At 38.8% G+C, this 21,757-nt stretch overlaps 1 protein-coding gene across 2 annotated transcripts in view; it reads left to right on the plus strand.

The window, feature by feature from the left end:
- Positions 1–21,757, plus strand: part of DYM (dymeclin) — a 229,417-nt gene that overhangs the window by 105,662 nt on the left and 101,998 nt on the right. For both annotated transcript variants that reach the window (XM_074931919.1, XM_074931918.1), the window contains 2 exons: positions 6,924–7,037; positions 8,358–8,452. In XM_074931919.1, coding sequence (XP_074788020.1) covers positions 6,924–7,037; positions 8,358–8,452 — 209 coding nt within the window. The remainder of the gene's footprint in view (positions 1–6,923; positions 7,038–8,357; positions 8,453–21,757) is intronic.

A 21,757-nucleotide genomic window follows, 5' to 3' on the forward strand; every position in this document is an offset into this window, starting at 1 on the left:
CCTGGACACAACGCTCCAGATGTGGCCTCACCAGTGCCGAGCACAGGGGGACTGTCACCTCCCTGCTCCTGCTGCTCACACCAGTGCTGACACAAGCCAGGAGGCTGTTGGCTTTCTTGCCCACCCGGGCACACGCTGGCTCCCGTTCAGCTGCTTGTCCATTAGAACCCCCAGACCCTTCTCCCCCAGACAGCTCCAGCCACCCCTCCCCGAGCCTGTAGCCATGCAGGGGGTGGTTGTGGCCCAAGGGCAGGACCTGGCACTTGCCCTTGTTGAAGCTCGTCCCGTTACTGTTGGCGGCTGATCCAATCTATGCAGGTCTCTCTGCAGAGCCTCCCTGTCCTCACGCAGATCGACCCTCCTGCGTAACTTGGTGTCATCTGCAAACTCACTGGTGATACACTCTGTGTCCTTGTCAAGATCATCAGTAAAGATGTTGAACAGAAATGGTCCCAACACCGAGCTCTGAGGAACACCAAGGTGAAGTCAGACTTCTTTTTGATGAGAGACTGGAGTGGGCAAGGTGTGGGTGGGGGAAGTGGAAGCTGGCAATAGAAAGATCTGAGGAGGAATGGCATCTGGGATCTGGGAATGAGCTACAGGGAGGGAAAACAGGAAGGGCGATGGCTTGTGTGTACCACATGGAGCCACAGGGAATAAGAAAGATGTGTTTGGAGATTTTGGAGGGCTCAGTTTTACTTGAGGTTGTTTAACTTGTTCCAGTCCTATTCCTCTTGTCCCGTGGGGAGACCCTTTTTGAGAGAGTACATGACGGGGGTGAGACTCCTGGGTTCAATCATAGTGTGTATCAAGGAATTTCCACTTTGGTTGATAAAAGTACAGGGATGTGCCCCACAAAATAACACTAATTGACATGGGAGGAAACATAGGCCTACTTTTATTTGTGGAAGGAGGTTGCTTTCCTGTTTCACTCATAAATGAGAGACTATAAGAAATAGCTTATTGAAGATTTAATCAGTAAGTTGATCTTTTTTGTTGGGGTAAGTGTATCTTGTCTCGGGGTAAAAAACGCCAAACCTTGGGTATCATTTTAGAGCAAATTGAGTGAAATTCTTTCTTTTCAATAAGCATCTGGAAATATGGACTTTTACATACTATTGGTTTGAATTTACATTGCATGTCATGTCAAAACAAATAGTATTTTATATTACCCATTTTCATAATCATATTTTGTTTTAAGAGTATGTTAAGTTTTCAATAATCTAAGCATTCGGAAGTCAGGAAATGAGATCTGGAACCACAACTTATCCCTGTTATATTCATGTATTACACAGTGTAACCATTACTTAATGATCATAACTGATTCTTCAAATAACAGTATATTTTTCTTCTGGAAGGTTCAGTTGCTCAGCTTGAGATATTTTTTGTTGTCAAAGGGGTTAATTTATTTCTTTATATAAAATCTGCTCTTGAAAACAGATGTATTCACATGGTCATAAATAAGCTGTTTTTAAATAATCACAAGCGATTAATTGCAAAGTGACTGTCCACACTTATTTTAGCATTTTGCAGTTGTGAAGTAACCCTCTAACTTGCTATATCTGACCATTGGTTTATGCTGAACAGCCTTGGGATGATCAAGTTCTCCTCTAGCAGAAAATCTTCTTGCAGTGAAGTTCATCTGTGTAATCCATTAATTACATGGATAACAGCCTTTTAACTTTTCATTTGCCTGTTTTGTGAAAAAAACATGGCTATTTTTGTCTTTGAGTCTGTTCCTGTTAATCATCTGTGTTGTTCACCCTGACGAGTTGTCCTTGTTTACTGAAACTCATTCGATGACTTGCTTTCATTTATACCATCATCACTTTGTCTCAAAATAGTATTAGTTACTTGTTATAACCAGAAATCATGCCTGTTTCCACATCCACTCATAGCCTGCTATATGTGGAAACCTTTCTTGTAGTGATTTCATGTTTCCTATTTGTTCCTCAGCCTTGACCATTCTTCCTTTAAATACCTCTAAAGTCTTTCCCTCTTCCCTGTACTCTGATTTTTCTATCCTTTTAGCAAAAAAAAAAAAAAAAAGAAATTGTTGCACTTGAGCCAGTTGCTGGGGGTGTTTGTCACCTTAGCCACCACTGCACTGCTACTAAACAGTGGCTTTACCCTCTGCATGTTATAGTCACTGGCTTCACTTTAGCTCCCTTGTGGGAAGTAGGAGTCCTGACAAAATGTCAGGTACTAGGTAGCATGTGATAATGGAGATACTTTTTTTTTTAATTATAGTAATCTGAACTTTTATTTTGTCTCTTCATATATAGTACAGAACTCAGACTGCCTCAGCTTACCTACTAACATTAATTTCCTGAGCCTACTCAATGTCTTCAATGGCTATATCTTTTTTTCTTTTTTTCAGCTTAGAATACCTAGTCTGTAATGGTGTTTGGGATATACTTCTTGTTGCATAGGCCTTTGTATGCATGATTTTCAAAGTGTAAAGGGATAAGAATCCTTTTAGGAGGTTCCTTCTTTTTAGGAGGTTCGCCAAAAAAATACCAAGCATAGGCAAAAGAAATCTTCCCTGAAATACTTAATGAAAGAGAGGCTTTCAGGTGTGCTAGGAATAAAGTGAGGGAGGAGAGTTTGAGTCATAATTAGAATGCTATTTCAGATGTCTTTTGTACTGCGAAAAAGCTTCAAGAGACAGAGTTGAGAATGAGGGTAGGAGGTAAGTGGAAGAATGTACCTGCACGTGGAATTTGCAGAGCCTCGGATGTTAAAAAATGTGAGAGAAAAAAGAAGTACACCCAAAAAAGGCATTTTTAAGATAGTATTTAGAGTATTACCCTTGTCTAGAAAAAGCTTCATAGGATTCTTTTTCTCCACTGGGTTTTGCTTTAGAGGCTACTGACTAAGAGTTTTGATAAAATGTACATGTAATTATGTCTTGACTATTAAGTATTACTTACAGTAGGATCCCACACAATACTAAGGGAAATATAATATCCCCCAGCGCCTTGTGTTAAATAACACCCTGATTTTTGCCAGTAATACTCCTATCAGAAATGCTAGGAAAAGCCGCAGTACGTGTTGCAGAGCTCAGCTGGGGGAAACTGGAAGCCACGAAAATCAGTGATGTGAAGGTGGTGACTGCTTTCCTGACCAAAGGAGGATGAGTCCTGTGAGAAGGCTTCCTATATTTTTTTTTCTTTATTATTCTGCTGGTTTGAATGTTTCTGATTAATCATATATAGTTCTGTCATGAGTGCAGATTTTTCTGAGGGAGGAACTGTTGGATGTGTTCCTCAAAGGTCTTCGTTGTCATTTTGCTATGTGGTTGACTCTGATTGGACAGGCATTACTCTGCTTTGTGTTTGTAGCTGATAAAAGTGCTTTCAGAGGCCTAAGTGGGAGCATGGTGTGGAAGGGGGGGGAAGGACTTGATCCCAACTGATAATGAAAAGAAAGCCTTAAAGCAAAGAGAGCCTGCAATGTGCATTTGGGATTTTAAGGGCAAAAGTTAATGGATAAAATTAAACAGAATTACAGGGCTTTATGAGTATGTATTCAGAGTAGGTGGCATAAAAGAATTATAGTCCAACCTCTCCATTCCCAATGCTAATACAGCTTGCTTTACTGCGATATTTGAGTGCCGATCAGGGGGTCCTCATAGCAGCAAGATCTTTGATGCTTCACAGATTGCAGTATCAATCACTTGCTTAGTTTATGGGGCTTTGCGAGAGGCATGCGCTCTGTGTATATGTCTTAAACTTACTGCAAAAATTTAAGACTGGTGACCAGAAAATAAATTCAGCAATAGGCATGCTGTAAAGTATTTCAAACTGCCTTGCTGAGACTCATATTTGGAAGGATTGATCAACAGGGATGTGTTTGCTTATTATAATGGTGATATTCCAAATTCAACTACAGGGAGCATGGGGCAAGTTCAACACCAAAGCAGACTGATGGGAGAGAAACAGGAAGATCAGGAGGATGATCAGAATGGGAGAATAAGAACTTCCTGATTGAAGTGTTCTTTCTATCATACAACTTTTCATTTTTCTCTCTGAAGAAATAAGTTATTTTTAAAAACAAGTTGTCATCTCTGATAACAACTGTGCTGTTAATATTCTTACAGGACTCCTATATTGGCTACTCTGCTGTATGAAAAGCAGCCTGGCTTGTGTCAGAACTAGTGTTTCCAGGAGGACTAGGTTAGTGCCCTGTACCCAACACTGGTGAGGCTGCACCTCGAACACTGTGTCCAGTTTTGGGACCTTCACTACAAGAAAGACAATTGAGGGGCTGGAGCATGTCCAGAGAAGGGCAACGGAGCTGGGGCAGGGTCTGGAGCACAGGTCTGCTGGGGAGCGGCTGGGGGAACTGGGGGGGTTCAGTCTGGAGAAGAGGAGGCTGAGGGGAGACCTCCTGGCCCTCTGCAACTCCCTGCCAGGAGGGGGCAGAGAGGGGGGATGAGTCTCTGGAGCCAAGGAGCCAGTGCCAGGCCCCAAGGGAATGGCCTCAAGTTGCTCCAGGGGAGGTTTAGATTGAATATTAAGAAAAATTTCTTCACCAAAGGATTCACTGGAAAACAGGCTGCCTGGGGAAGTGGTGGAGTCCCCATCCCTGGAGGTATTTTAAAGCTCTGTAGATGTGGCACCTGGGGACATGGTTTAGTGGTGGACTTGGCAGGTTCACAGTTGGGCTCAAGATCTTATCTTAAAGGTCTTTTCCAACCTAAATGATTCTGGGATTCAGAATGGTTTGCACAGATCCAGGCTCTGGGCTGAATGGAAGAAACTGTGCTAGTAAAAGAGCTCATGGTCTCCTGTTTCTTTCTCAAATATAGGCAAAAAAGTTTACTTCATATACTGCCTTTGGTGAGATGAATGGTGTGCATGACCGTAATTACTAATCCCCTTAAATATATAGAGAATTTCAAATGACAAATTTGTTATTATAGAAACTACAAATAAGGAGTGATCTTTTTGGTTTCCAGTTCTGTGCTCTTTTAGTGATTAGCAACCAAGTGACTACATCATTTAAAAACATGGTGTGCAATTGTTTGTAAAGTAAACACCTGATTATCAGAGAAATTAAGTAAACCTTTGCCATGACCATTAATGAGATAAGGCAGCATTTTGCATCTTTAACAAATAAAGAATGATATCTAATGCCTGTGTGTTGATTGCCCATTTCTCTGGGTTACCTGAGTGTATTGAGTAGAACCAGTGTTCTTACTCTCAGCTGTGGCATCAGTTTTCTGTGTCTGTGTTGAGTTGTCGTGGAAGAGTCCTGCACTACCAAACCAAGGGATGATGCTGTGGTGTAACACTTCAGTGTTTTTTAAATATTTCAGAATTTCACTAAAGGAAAAGATAGATAGATAGATAGATAGATAGATAGATAGATAGATAGATAGAGATGGATAGGTAGGTAGGTAGATAGATAGATAGATAGATAGAGATGGATAGGTAGGTAGATAGATAGATAGATAGATAGATAGATAGATAGATAGATAGATTTTTTTTTTTTTGCTTTCCAGATACCCCTTTTTTTCCCAAATAAAATTTTGATAATTTCCATCACAGTTTATATGAATGTGTTATGTATCTTAGACAGAAAGAGTAAATAGTATAGAATCAGAAGCAGCTTTTAGCAGTTCCCAGCATTTCCTTTCCCTTTGTCTTCTGCAAGTCATTCGTTGGCCAACTCTCCGTATCTCCTCACGGAACATTGGTTGCTACTTCTCCACACTCTTTCTTAAAGAAAGAAGTTTTGATGTGAGAGCTTGTTAGTGGTAGGAAGAGGGCATTCTAGAAGCAGAAATTATATAAAGTGAAGGGCAACAATTCTTTTCACTATTTCAAAGAAGAGGTGGCAAGAAGTGATATAGTTAGAAGTGTGTTTTTGTATCACATTTTAAAGAGAAGAGGTTAGTGAATGAAGTTGATTGGTGAGGTTGATGAGGTTTGTATTTTTTTTAAGATATCTGACCACGACATTTCAATGAAATGTACTTAATATATCAAATATATTGAAGTTTTACAGAGTGACAAATTTGTGTGCAGTAGCTCTTACTAAGGAAATTTTGGTTTGACCAGAATAACCCTGAATTTTTAGAGGATCTTCTCCATGTTTTTAGGGTGTTTCCTGTTAACTTGTTTTTACCAGTCCATTAAGGCAGGGTTTTTTGTGCATATATTTGCTATATCACTCCAGGTTGGTTTGCTGAGGGTACTCGGAGAGGATAGAATAGCTTGATTTTTTCTTCTGCAATAAACTCAAAAATGGTGGTAAACTTCATCCACCCTGATAGTGGAGATCACTGAAAGATAAGAAGCTCTTAACCTAACTGATGATTTTCTCTAACCCATTAAGGGAAGAGAACTCACCTCTGGTGAAAGACAGGCTTAAGTGTGAAGTCAACAGTTAACCTGTTGATCTGCCCTGCGACCTTCCTCATGTACGCTCTTGTCGATCAGTCAGAGCTTGTATGTGCTGCTTCTTGCCCAACTTGTAATGAGGGAAAACGGGAAGGAATTGGCAACATGGTTCAGGTGGCTAGGGTGGAACGGGAGATTTTCTAAAGTGTGAAGGGTTAAGATCAGATAGAATATAGGAGTGTGGTGTCACAGGGCATAGAAATTGGGGAATTGCCAAATTTAATCATCTTCTACATTTAGTGTGTTTCCACGAGACTTAAGATGAAGTTGAAGAGATCTGCTAGGTGATACTACTGCAGAGGTCTGTCTTTTTTTTCTTCTTTTTAAATTTTTTTTTTTTATTCTTGCTTTAGAATACAATAGGTTTTGGTCACATTTGAGGCTGGAAGCTAATTTACCTATCTTAAGGAATGTGAGAGCTCAGACAACTTTTTATGTTCTTATTCAGACCTAGGTGCTGAACTTTTTTTCTTTTTGTAGGTATTATTTTTTTATTTTTATTTTTTTTTCCAGATATTGAAAAATATCACTTGGTATGCTGAGCGTGTCTTAACAGAGATCTCACTTGGGAGTCTCCTGATACTAGTCGTGATAAGAACCATCCAGTACAACATGACACGGACAAGGGTAAGAGTTATGTGTAGCACTTATGCACGTAGTGTGGATTTCTAACTTCTGTTGAATTCAGTTTCAAACAGGGTGTGGGACTTTGATCATTCTGTTGCAACCAGTTGGCATCTGAATTTACAGGAGGTAAGGAATGGGAAGGTCAGCCATATTAACTAAGCACAATATTAAGTGGTTCTGAACTTGTAATGCCAGCTCTGTATTATCATTCAGTTCACCGAGTAGGTTTCTCTGAAGTCCAAGATTCAGGCACTGAACTACTCATCTTCAGATAAGAAGGAAAAGTTCCTTAGCGTGATGAAAAAAAATGATTCTTTATAGGTTGTTTGTCTCTAGTTACTCAGAAGTGAGAATTTCAGCTCTATTTCTTGTTAGTGTTTTTATGAAGTATGATAGTGACTGGGCCATAAAACCCTTCTGAGCTCTAGCAAAGCAAAACTGTTTCAACTTTATAGCCTCTTGTCAGATTGGTTTTGTGCATTTTTCAAGCATTTGATCCTATACCTTACAAAAGCACGGTATACACTTTTGAATATTTTCAAAATATTCAGCAATTAAAGGCACAGTTTTTACATGAAAAAGTAGCAAAAAACCCCCTTATGTATATTTTAAATTGTTAAACTTAAGGATTTCGCTTTTATCATCAAAAGAATTAGAAGAAATTAGGACATCCTTACTGTACATTTGTAGGATTTGGAATCTTATGTTAGGTAAATGCATATTTCAGACATGAATAAGAAAATAAGTCCCTGATGGATTGGATAAGTGGACAAGTTTGGTTCTGTGAAAACCCCTGACTTTTGATAGGGCCGTCATTTAAATGCTTCTCTGGTCAAATGGTTTCAGCGATGCTAACAAGAGCACCAGATATCTGAAGTATCATATGGTTATAGTTGTGAGATACATAGAATGCTCTGAAGAGTGAACAGGGAGATGAGTTATGAAACAGAAAAATTCAGGTTAAGACTACAAAAAGGAGAGAGAAGGAGAATATCTTTCAGTGTTGGTTACATCTATGATGTCACTGTGAATCAACATTGCTAAAGATAGGAAGACATACACATATACACGTGTATATATATATACACATATACACTCTGAAATCTGTATGAAGCAGTCACTCTTTTATAAGCCTTAGATTTTAAGAAAACATATTTAAAACATAACCAAGTATATACACTTGGCATTTCTGCTATATGCTTTGACCATGTTCTTTAAACGAACATTTATTACTCAGTCTTTTGAAGGACTCCTGCAGTAGGTGTGAGTGTATGTGAAACAGACAGTTTGATGTGTTTTTCTTCTTCTTCCTTCTGACAGGACAAATACCTTCATACAAATTGTCTGGCAGCCTTGGCAAATATGTCAGCACAGTTCCGCTCGCTTCATCAGTATGCTGCTCAGAGGATCATCAGGTAAATATAAAGACTTCTCTTGAAACTCATCTTTGCTGAAACTCAGGAGTAGAGAAATATGAATTTCATATGCCTTAATGGATACTGATGAACTAAATAGCTGAAATGATATCCGAATAACTAAATAATCTCAGGCTAAATCTTACATGCTTTATACTCGAATATGTTCCGAATGCAGAAAAAAAAATAGCCTCTCTGTGTGAGAAACTTCTGAATTTTGATTCTCTTAACAGAACGGCTCAGTAGCTGCTTTCAAGCTGGAAGATTTTCAGGGATTTGTGTGAATTATGCTTTTTTTTAGTAATATATCACACTATTATAAAAATGCACTGAGTGATGGTTTTCAAGTACTGTGCAGACTGGATTTTCAACTTGCTTTACTTCTTGCACATTTGGCAAGAGATGTATTTGTTAAATCAGATATAACGTAATGATCATTTTGTGACAGGGCCCTAGAAATATGGGCAATAAAACCCGTGCTCTTCAACTGATAAAGTTTATTAGGCTGTATAGTAATAAATAGTTTCTGCTCTGGTTCTAAAACAGGGCCATAACTTTAAAGAAGTAGATACTGAAATTGGTCTTTCTCAGTTTGTATCTGTGCTGCAGGCCACTTTGTAATGGCAGGTAATCCTGTGTCAGGCATCCTTCTCATCTTGGCAGCCAGCCCTGCTCCATGCTCCAAGGAAAACCAGGAAGGTCCTTGTTAATGTAATCTGGAATAAACTGTTAAAGTGCTTGTCAAGTACAGACAGTGTGCCAGGAATAAGTAAATGATAATTGCACGCCTGTACACTTTGTAAAGGACTGGGTTAACAGGAGATACATTTCTTGCTAAATCACTGCTCTTTAGGATTAAATTCTCTCTGAGCCCCTTCTCTTTTGGAAATGGTTGGTTGTGAAACTATGGACAAGTAACCAGGATGAATTCATTCTGCCATTTTCTTTTCCCTGCTTGATACTCGCCCTCTTTTGATACCCTTGGCAGTGATAATGAGTGTTCAGAATTTGAATTGGAGCTACTTTCCCATTACATATCACAGACATTGTCTTAAATACCTGCTTTCTTCATTTCTTAAATCATAGACATGGAGTCTGAGTTTCCCAAGCATTTGCAAATGTTGGACTTTGAAATCATAGATCCTGGGGTGGTGTGAGATACACTACCTTGATGAGCCAAAAAGATGGTCTGGTTTTTACTGTGATACTTTGTTTTTCACTTCAGAGCTTTTTCCTATGTTCCCAGTTACTAATTTTGTTCCATTTTATTCTAACTGGTGTTTCTACAGACCAAAGTTAGATGTGTTCCCGTGATTATATTTGGGCCAGGAGGAGGTTATCTTGCTAATCTAGTTACAGCTAGCTGTTATCCCACTCAGTAATCTTATCACAGAATCATAGAATACCAGGTTGGATGGGACCTCAGGGATTATCTGGTCCAACCTTTCTTAGCAAAAGCATGATCTAAACAAGATGGCCAAGCACCCTGTCCAGCTGAATCTAACTGCATGTCTGTTTCTTTGTGGCTTTTGTCAAAATGCTCAGTTTCTGGGCGTTTACTGTTAAAAATTGAAACTCATGTTTCAGAGTAAGCTCAGCTGGGCTATTTCAATTTAATTGGGTTATGAAATGGCTAAGCATGTGGTCTGCTGGCTTATCAGAAGAGGTGGCAGCCATCAGTAGAGAAGCAGCAACCTCAGTACGTTTGCATGCACATCTCCTTCCAGCCTCTAAACTCAGAAACTAAAGGAGCCTTTTGTGCTGTGAGGCTTCTCCGTACACCAGCCTTTTCCAGCCTTCTCACATGTGGTTTTCACCATGTGTAATGGCATCTTTGAGGCAGACTGATTCCCTAATACATAAGACCCATCTCAAGACTGAAGGAAGGACGTGCAACACCCAGAAATTCTCTTGCACTGCTTGTGTGCAAGGTTTCAGCAATCTGCTGTGATATTTGGTGCCTTATTTGTCATCTCTCTAGATTGTCATCTTTAGTTACAGTGTGACTTTAACGTTGCTGCCTGATTTTAGTTGTGAAATAATTGTGCTGATATTCTTATTCAAGGCAGACAGACTTATGTTGCTTAACACTGCTGCGTATGAAAAGGAGGCAATAGGAGTGGAGTGAATGGCAGAAAATAGGGAAAAAAATTCTGTCACGTTGAAATTGTCTGTCAAATTTTATCTATTTTTTTATTGTGTGAAGGACTAACAAAGCCACAGTTGAAATGTGTCAGATAGAATGGAGACCTTAGAGCATACTCACAGCACTGGCTTAGAGCATAGTCACAGCACTGGCATATTTGAAACTCTTAGCTCTTCCGAAGATGTAAGCTAGTAACTGCTCTTGGTTGGTTTCTATACAGCTTTTAGCAGAGAGACTTCACGTGGGATCTGAGCTGGGCAGTATTACAAATTACCCTTCAGAGAGCAGAGTGAGAGTTTTGTCTGCGTAAGAACAGCAGCAAGACTGTGCTTGAAGTTAACACTTTAGTAATCTTTGGGGATGGATGGAAGATAAAGGCTTGTCAAGCATTGGAACAGGTTGCCCAGGGCAGTGATGGAGTCACCATCCCTGGAGGTGTTTAAAGAATGCATAGATGTGGTGCTTGGGACATGGTTTAGTGGTGGACTTGTCAGTGTTAGGTTTGTGGTTGGTCTTGATGATCTTAAAGGTGATATGATTCTGTTCTGTGATTCTGTAATTTAGTCTGAGACCTCAGTGCATTTGGAGAATTGTAGAGATGGTAGTCTGGTAGGATAGCAGTCTGGGAAGGATGCTGGTTATCCCAACCACTGGGTGCCAGCAGGGTCAGAGCTGTATTTTTCTGGTTGGAAATAATGTAAGGATTTGTAGATAAAATGAGACATACTCATCAACTGAAGAAGCAAACCAAAAAAGGCAATATGATACATATTATGTATTACATAATAGGATATTCTTACATAGTCCAAAGATACTCCATGCTGTTATTTTAAGCTTCTGCCATGTTGTAGCCAGACGTTCCCTGTTAGTATAGTGTAGAAAATATAATGAAGAAGTTGCATTTAAATTTAAAACAGATTAGAAAAACAAGAGGAGAGGGAATATGTTTTATTTATTTTTTTCCCTCAATTTTTATGTGTAATGTTGACAAATAACTTATTTTTCAGGTAGAAAACTGTACATCTGGATAATAGGCAAAAATGGCCACCAGGATTGGGATTTAATTTGCCACTGTGATCATGATTGCTTATAAATCAAAAAGACCCTAGTATAAAAATGTATTAAAATCTGTTGTAAAATCTGTGGGGCTGGAGCATGGACAGGCTGGACGGAGGAGTTGTTCCAGAGGCAGCCTGTCTCCCATAAGATTTCACTGCTAGCATGGTAACAATTTCTTCTCAGGAGCTTTAGTCTTGGGTTCCCTGGCAGGCTTAAGCATCTTAAAGGAAGTATTTAAACCTGATTTCCTCTCAAGATACACAATTTTGTTATAAAGTTTCAGTTACCAAGAAAAGCAATAGGAATAAATATTTATTTATTGTTTTGAGGTGTCGATTTCCTACCTCATAAAGTCTGTTAGCCACTATTATTAAATTTAGCCAGCACTGATGGACCTAACTCGCCCCATGATACCAAACAGAATATTGGTATTTTAATTCCTATTCTGGTTCTACCATCAGAATGGAAGCATCTCCAAGAGAAGAAACCACAGTATCCATAATGAATAAGTGGGTTTTGTGGAGGAAGAGCCTAAAAAGAAGATGGTACTTTACATAAAGTATTTTAGGGTATAGGTTTTGAAATTAAGTAGCTGTGAAACACTTAACTTAAAATCTGCTTAGTAGTACAACTGAATAGTCATAATTTAAGCCTCACCAGATGCTCTAATGATTCCTTCCTTAATGTGAGAAGTAATTCCATTTCCATGCAGGCTTTTTCCTAATCCTATTCTGAGCAGAGACTGCCAATTGTTTTAAATTCTGAAGACTATTTTCTATGAAGGAATTAGCTGGGAATATTCAATGTAGTGTACTTAAGAGCTCGGTAAAATACAGCTTCATAATGTTGGGTAATTTGTATCACATTCCAGCAAGCATGAAAATTGTCAGATTTGTATAAATCTATCACAAGCAGCTGCTGGAAGTAAAAATAGACGTAATAGATGGTTTATAATAAGATCCAGGGCAGTATTCAATTAATGTTGGATGTCCTCTGTTGTAGACTACCGTGACTTTGAGATCTTTCCCTTTTCTGCTGTTACCACTGGTTTGTTTTTAATTGCACAGAGGGGTGATATTGCACTGCACTGCGTCTCTCTGATATTTGTGGTGTACTGACATTTGTAGTATCTTTAAATTATATTGGTAGACTGTTATTAAAAAATAAAATGTGTGATGGCAGTATTGTCACAAATGACTACCAGAGGTGGCTGTATAGTCTCTGAGCAGCCAAGCACAACCAGGTGGAATGTTACATACCTGCAGCAAGGGTAGGTTTTTCCTTTGCTTGGTTTCTATTCTACAGTTACCAAAGAGTAAAACCATGCACCTAACGGGCATATTAGTGCAGGTATTCAGTTTGTCACTTAAAACTGCAAGTCGTTCGGCATTAATTCTTTTAACCCATTTGGAAATAGCTTTCCTGATACTCAGCTTTTCTAGCCTGCCTGCTCTAAGTATGTGACACGTGGAAATGAAGAGCAGACTCTTTCCCTGAACACGTATATTCTGACATCTCATCAGCATGTCATTCTAATAAAATCAGTGACAACGTGATGACTGATTACTTAAGGCAAATTCTTTTCCTACAGCTTCACATATTGGAATGTTTGCTGTTTTCTAAGCAGGCATATACCACTAGAGGTTGCCATACACCTCACTAATTAGACAGCACATTTACCATAAACTGACTTTATGGGGCTAGAAACACGATCCAGTTTTCCTTTTTTTCTACACTGTCACCTCAGCTATTCACATGCGGGGCTGCGTGAGCCCCTACGAGCACTTTATCGGTTGCACTTCTCCCTGTTAGGTGACTTAAGGATCTTAAGTATCAGAACATGACACGTAATTATATCAATGTCGTATTTTGTCGATTTCTTTGGCTGTCATAGAGAGTTTAGTAGGATTCAGACAACAATACGAACAAAGAGATTTCTGTCATCTTCCTGACACTCATAGGAGTCAGGTGGAATTAGGAAAAAAGGCGTGCCTGAAAGGGATACAGGCTGTAACTTGTGCATGTTTGTACTTGAGTGTTATTGTAGCCCTGGCATACCTGTTAGGAGAGCAATGTGTGAGACGTACAGCTGGCCGTACTGATTCTGCTCCTGGCCAGGAGAAATGGAGATAGTGACCCCACTTCTCACTGGTTGACCAGCCTTGAAGCTGATGGTGGTGGGGGCTGTAGGATATCCTAGAGCATGATGCTGGGCACTGGAGTAGCTCAATGTTGGGGGGTTATTTTCCTTTTTTTAAGAAACAAACAAACAAACAAACAGTTACAAGTAGCGTGCTTAAATATCCATGCTTGGAAAGGATGACTGTATTGCTGTGGTTCCCCAAGTCTGTCTTGTCTCATCTGAAGGGAGGCTGAAGCCCTTCTTTCCTTTTGCACTCTTCCATGAAGTCTTCATCATTTTTTAGAATGAGTGACGTTTCGTAAGCTACCAAGAAAAATTCCCATCCATTCTGATACGTGCTGCTATATTTGAGAAGTTTCACCTCCCCAGCCAAACCATTTGTTTTACGGTTTCCTATGTCAGCAATTTAATTTTTCTGCTACAGTTTCCTCTTACAGGAGTCTGACAGGATTTTCTTGAGTGAAAATATTTATGACAGTTCTTTAAGAATAAGAGCACAAGATGTGGCTTTAAACTGCACTTTTTAAACTCAGTTTAGGTTGTAATGTGTGAGTTTCTGTAGAAACTTACTGCTACTGCAATGTATTTATTAATAATTAAGTACTTAGCTGCAAGTGGCTTTGATCAGCAAATTTCATGCTGGATGAGAAAAAAGCTTACTGTAGTTAATACTACTGAGAGTGAGAAATATATATGGCGTGAGGAGAAAATGCAATTTCTCATAACTGCTCTTTTAACTTGACTTTTTCCTAAGGAAGTCTCTGAATTTTGGTAATAGATTCATGTAGCTGTGTATTTTATATTCCTGCATATGAAGCCATATAGCTGTCTTTTTAAAAACACAGAGTAACATACATCCAGAGTCTAATGATTTCAAGTTTATCAGCCGTTTTTTCAATGAGGGCCCTAATTGCCCTAAGTAAAATTGTCAGAGCACTCACTGTAAAACTTTTTGGATTAAACCATTAATTCCAGGTTAAAAAGTGAATTATAAAAACATTTTGCTGTGGATTTTTTTTTTTTTTTTCTATTTTAGCACACAAGTTTTAATAATTTAAATGTGTGCCTTGTTCTTGGGAACTGGTATAATTCTTCAGTGTTTGGGTTTGCAGAAATGAAAACTAGTTAGTCTGCAGAACAGAGTTCACTGCTTGTATAAGAACAGGTTTTGCCTACAATATAAATATCTCTGGGGTTTGTGAATTTGAATTTTGGTTAGTTCACAGTGTCCCTTAATAAAGTAGTTAAATTCTTCTTGCAATGTTTTCCTTTTTCAGTTATCTTTACAAAATTGCACATCTTTTTAATATCCCCCATGTTATTTGATGGAGTGCATGACGTACTATTTTTCCTGCCTACCTTTTTAGAGGCTGTAAGTAATCAGATTACTTGTTGTTATTGTCAGTTTTCATACTGCATTGTCCTTAAAAGAAATAAGCATGTTACTTCCATCTGCTTTCCCCTAGATTATATCAGTTGTTGCTTTTATAAATTAGGGATAAAGAGGAAACTAATCAAGTTTTTTACATGTTGCTGTGTTTGGCAGAATAATGATGACTCTGTAACATATGTTAATTATGCCTGCTACCATGGCATTTTTTTCCTGGCCTATGCATATTTATTAAAAATTTTTTTTCTATATTCTACATATATATTGGCGAAGTGTTTTTAAATGTAAACTTTCGTCAACAGGTATCTCCGTTTATAGAGCAGAAGACATTTTGAGTTGGCCAGCCATTTGTTTAATCGAATAGTTCGGTATTTGTGTTCAATGAAGAAGAAAAATGTTTATGCAGCAGCAGGACATGTGTGATCTGACCTGCCTATTAGGGGCCACGTTCAACTGAAAAATCTGAAATTGTTAGTGTGTTAATGTGGTGAAATTAGAATTTACCAATTGCTTAATAAATTTTTTTAACAGTGCCAATAATGACATGTAATTGCTGGCTCAAAACTCATTAAGCTGCTCACATAGGCAGATAAACAAATTTCTCTCCCACATGGCTTTACACTCTCTGAGCATTCTGGTTTTCCTGCCTTTTTTTTTTCTTTGATGTCCATGGTGCTGTCGGAAAGCTCTTTAACATATAGCTTCCTCTTTCATTGGAGAATAGTGATGGGACAGTTGGTGCAGAAAACTAATGAAATTGAGTTTCCCAAATCAAAGGCACTTCTTAAGGAGAAAAACTTGAACAAAAAGCCAGGTTCATGAATGCTTTAAAGCTGTTTTCTAATTCTCATTTGTTTTTAATTCTTATTTTAAAAGTTAAATATAGGAACAGAACAGTTGCTTCTCATACAGGAATTGTGATTTTTAAATGGTAAAGTTTTAGCATAGGAAGCATTTCAAACTTTAAATGAGATGTGTGAATTGAGCAAAAAAAATTAAGTGAATGGAGTATGCAGTACTTCTACTGAACTCCTCTTTCTGGCTTCTTTCTTGCAACAGGGGAATCAGTGATGTTAAATTAGAGCCATTTTTCAGATAGGAAATTTCCTAAAATTGTTCTGAAATTAGGGGTGGAACCCTTTGACCCTGTGAAACCTTATTTCAGAAAAGTCTTATTTCAGAAACATCAGCTTTCAGTTTTCAGTAATCAAAAATCACCATAATACCAGTAAGATGTCAGTGATGGAGTTACAGCGTAACAGACAACTTACACATTGATTAACACATAATACGAAAACTAGTTCCTGCTTCCTTTATTGCTTCTCTGTTGGCACTGTGGTAACAAGGGATTTCTGTTGCTTAGAGCTGCGTGGCTCTGAGGAAGCTTTGAAACACACCAGTTTGCATCTTACCATGCACACTGGGAGCCTGGACTTCAGGTAGGCTTTAATGCCACCGTACAAACGATCAGTAGACAAGTCTTTTATGTTCTGGGTTCAAATCTTCAAATCTTAATTGGACCACTAAATTAAATCTCAGTTTACTGATCTTTTAATCATGATAGAGGAGTGTTCATAATAGCAAACCCTAGAGAAAAGAGGCTGCTTCTGCTCTCACACCAGTGTACATCAAGAGACTTCACAAGCCAAATTATTTAGTAATAAAGATCAAGCTCTGATAGGAGTTCTGGAAATTAATGCCCTGTGGCCTGAGCTGTTAAATACTGAACGCTTTGAGCATCAGCTCCCAACTTCCCTTTTTATAAGCAAAAGAAAAGAAAAAAAAAGGATTTGAGGTTAATGAACAGTTTCACTATAACGGTGATATCTGCCTCTGCAGATTTTGGGAGAAGCGTAGTATCAAATCTCTAGTTTCTGATTGTGAAATGTAAATACCTCTGGTCTGAGCTGTTCAAGAATAGTACATAATTTTTTCTGCTTCTGCATCACACATGGATTGTAGTTGTGCTAGAATTGAATTACCTTAATGAAAGTTATCACAACAGTATGACTGTTTTCTAACCGAGAGGGTTTTTTTAACATCAGCCTCATGTTGGATTTCGCTGGCAGCAGTCATGGTGCAGGCCGTGAGCATGCAGGATGCCCTGCAGCCCTGGAGTCTTGATTCAGTAATTTGGGGGGGGACCTGTTGATACCAACAGTGGCTTTTGGTAATTCCTATCCCCAAATATTTTCATGCAGGCATCATGTCACTGAATTAAACAGGGAAAAAGCATCATTCTGTGGGTTCGATTTTGGGTGATCTATCTTCAACTCATCTTGTTTGATTTTCTGTGTTTGCTTTAACACAGTAGCAAATGACCTGTTCATCCCAGCAAACTGTCATTGCCATATAGTACTCTGCCTGATGAATTTGTTTCTTTGAAGTGTTTGTGTTGATTTTTTTTTTCCCCCTGTCCTTTGATTTGGTGGCATTTACCATGTGCTATATGCCTTGGATTTTAGCAGTATAATTCTCTTCAGTGTGGAAGGCCACAGAACTGACTGCTTAACATTGCCTCAAAATTAAGAATTAAAAACCTCAAAAAGACTTTGCTTTTAATGTTTCTTAACTTTGAAATGGTTTTGTCACATTTTTCTTTAGAGGAGAAAACATTTATTATCTAACTTGGATATAAAATTATATTCCATTTATGAGAAACTGCTTTGTAATGAGATTTTTTTTTTTTACCCCTTATGCAGTGCAGTATGTTACAAAAGTGATAATCCCATTTTTATTAGATGTTCCCAGTAGAGTGAAAATGAATGGCTTCTCAGAAAAAGAGCTTTCATGATATTTTCATGTTCGGGCCGTGTTTGAAAGAGGAGACTGTGGGAATGGAAGATCAAACAGCTCCAAGCCACTAAGTCCGAACTTTGGTTTTAATCTGTGGACTTTCAGGAGTAGAAGTTGTGGGCACAGCAGGATATCTGGAAAGATTTTTGTGTCAACTGATCAACCCTGGGTAGTTTTGGCTTGCTCTTCCATGAGCCGTTCACAGGCACAGACACACCAGTCCCTTCGCAGATGCTTTTTACTCTCTTCATCCTCCGCTGTGTCACTGTTACTGCCTCTACGTACAGAGGTTCCTGAATCTGTGGAGTGGCTTTTGTTGGGAAAAGAAGCTATTTGTAAAGATCTCAATCATGTTAAATAAAAGAAACATATGCTGGCCTTATTAGTAGCTTGTTGACCTAGATTAGCTGTGGGGAAGCTTATAAGCTGATCAGCCATTCCAAAATTGGGAGGTGTCATTGCAATTAGTGGGAAAGGCTGTGACAAAAGGGGAGACAACAACTGTTCAGATAAGGGAAAAGAGAATATTAGTAGAAATGTCCTCTTGCTGGTATGACTTAGCACTGTAAATATACTGAAGTTGATTTTTTAAAAGGAACGAAGCATCCTTTGTTACTATACATTGCATGTAGTTGTGGTCAAACATTAAAATGTTGCTTTAGCTGTATCAGAGAAAGAGAAGTACTCCATGTGGGCTCGCCTGTTTTTGCCTGTGTGTAACATATGGAGGTGAGGTTTTAGGCTGATATCAGCTGTTTCCAACATGGAAATATCATTGAACTTGATTTAAGCCCGGTTGAACCTGCTGGGGATTCTGAATGGGCACCTGATGGGACAGTAATACCCTTGTCCCCCATCTGGCGTGAGCAGTTGAATGCCCTGAGTGCCGCTAGAAGTGTTCGGAGACCGGGACCTCTGAGCTCATGAGTTGTGGAGACTTCCCAGATGGACAGACTCACAGATTTATTTTGAGGTAGATTAGATCAGTGTGAACCACAGGGGGGTCTTGGGCAAACTGTTGCTTTGCTGTGTCTCAGGGTCTTCTTACATGAATCAGAGTGGTTACACTTTGCATATCATGGCACACTGCTGATTGCTGATCTGGTTTTAAAATAGTTTTAATATTGAAATACATACCGCTCTAAAAGCTCAACTTTTGAGAAGATAGTTTGCTTTTCCCTTGACCACTTTTTGTGTCTGTGCTGACTTGTAAGACCTAGCCATCATGGTAATTCTGTCATTTTCTGACAGGAAGTCGTTACTGAAACTCATTAGTCTTCTGCCATCTAGAAAATTCTGTGGTACTTCAGTGTCTTATAATAAGATGCAAGTCATTGCTTGGCAGAATGAATGGGTGGTTAAATGAAGGTGATGGAAATCAGCACGGAGCCTTGCCCGTAGAATTGAAGTTTACTGAGGTCTTGATACCAGTTTCAGGGAATCTAGAGCATCACGCAGATGCTTGCCATGCAACGGAGAGCTGCAGTTTGGAGGTAGAAGGTCTCATTGTCCCATGTTTAATAATCATGAATGACCCATTCATAGTTATTGTGCTGCATAAGTTATTTGGAAACTACAGTTTGATAATAGTCTTCAAATTGGGGAATTAAACTTTTTTTGTGTGTGTGTAACCTTACAGCTTTTAAAACTGTTGATCTTGCATATCTGTTATAATGGAGAGGATGAAATATTTGAGGAATTATGTACAGAAATAACTATTTTTGTGATACACTTTTGTTGGTGTTTTACAGATGAATTCACAGAGTAGACCAAGGTTCTGAGCTATGTCACTTAAGTTTTCTACATGTTTAATAGTGAAAGAAAGCAAAAATGAGAACGCCAGTAGAATTATTACAATCTAGCTAGTGCAATTTTAATTTCTTCTGGCTGGCCCGGGAAAAAGTTTAAGGCCACTTAAACTGTTTACTGCGTTGTATCCCACTGTATTATTCAGTGTTTGGGTGTCTAATGTATGGTACACTGAAGATGTGAATATTACAGTTTTTGCCTTTCAAAAAGTGTGTTTTATAGCAATAAATTGGCCTGCATAACATTTTCTGAGATTAGAAAAACAAGGGAATTCTAATAGTCTTTTGCAAACTATTGTTTGCTATTCAGTAGAATCCTAGAAACTGCAGTCTTGCTTCTCAGTTTTTTTTGAATGGAACGTGTTATAGGACAATGTTCCTTAACAGAAATAAAGGTGACTCAAGATAATAACTTGTTTGAACCTGTCTTTTATCTTCAGTTGCAGGGTGTTTGGCTCATTAACCACTTTCTTCAGATACAACATGTACTTTTTTCTTTATAGAAATTTTCTCTTTGGAAAAAAAAGACTATGTTCTATAGAAATGTATGAGTAATGAACTTACGTGGATATATCTGACAAACTAAAATAGTAGTATAACTGTAAGTAAGCATTAGTGTGAAACAAAAATACAGCATTGATTATAAGGTTTTTTTTCTTTTCAGGGTGCTGCTTATTTCACATTTTAACTGATGTCATTATGTATGTCTAACATTTTTCCAGCTTTGCAGTTGAGCAAGCTGGTATGTCTCTCCATCTGTGTGAAGCAGGATGGGTTAGGTATGAGTGTCTGCAGGAGGGAAGCAGAGCAGTTACTGGTAACACGCAGCTGAACTGTGTTGGTGCCCTCCAGAGAGCTCCTAAGAACCTTCTTTTCCAGCGCGCATGGAAATTTTAAGTTCATTCAGACCCCACACATAAGTGAGGATTTTCAAACAGGCTCTCTAACTGATTTTAGGCATATAAGATAACAGTTTATGAAATGTTTGAGTGTTTTAAGTAGGCAAGCCAAGGTATTTCCTGCTGCCATATACTCTCACCATAGTTTGCATGGCTCACAGAGAGAATATTGCACTTGGAAACATCTGACACTTTTAAATGGAGGGTGAAACTGTAGGTACAGAAGAAGAAAGAATCAGGATTTAACAACTTTAATGTGCATCAGGTCTTTATAACTGCGGAATGACTCAACCTTTTTAATGTTAATGGCCTTCAGCAAGTTTAGGAAAGAACAGGCTTTTAGGTAAAATAAATACACTTAGTTCTGCAATGAATAAATAAATTTGCAGTGAAGCTGTGTAGAGACATGTTTCTGTAACTCATTAATTGTGCTCTTGGGTCCACAAGTAGGTCTTCCTCCAAACCCCACAATTTACACGGGCTGAGATGGGATGACTCCTGCTGCGGAGGAGGGCGAGGGCTCTGACGAGCGCTGCTGACTTCTCGCGGTGCCCTCGCACCCGGTGCTCTAGCCGTTGTCTCCTGACAGAGGATTTTCAGGTCCACGCAGACTGAGACGCAAATGTCTGTGTTAACACGGGTGTAGTAGGAATCTTCGTAGTCCCGTGCAGAGCCTGTGAATTACCACAGTGTCTAGTCAAAGGATAAAATCGCAGGAGGTTTCAAAAGCAACGTTCCCATAGTAGCATCTCTTACGCTGCCAGGGATATGTGCCTTCCAAGTAACCGAGGCATCTGGGTGATTAAAGCCTTCGCTCTTTGTCTGAAACTGCAGCCCTGAGTAGACACTTCCTCTGAGCTCTTTCATATCTTTTTTTTCTTACGGGTCATTAGTTGCTTGTGTCTGCTTCTAATTACAAATCCTTTTGTTCTTTTTGATAGAACTTCATCTGCACAGAGGTAATTTGGCCTTTCTGTAGAAGAATCTCATACATTTATCATTTGATTTTCAGTCTATCAAACATCTCCAGAACTTGTTTGGTTTTCATTTCCTTGCCCTCCTTC

Source organism: Athene noctua, chromosome Z, assembly GCF_965140245.1.
Source record: "Athene noctua chromosome Z, bAthNoc1.hap1.1, whole genome shotgun sequence".
In the NCBI taxonomy this organism is placed as follows: domain Eukaryota; kingdom Metazoa; phylum Chordata; class Aves; order Strigiformes; family Strigidae; genus Athene; species Athene noctua.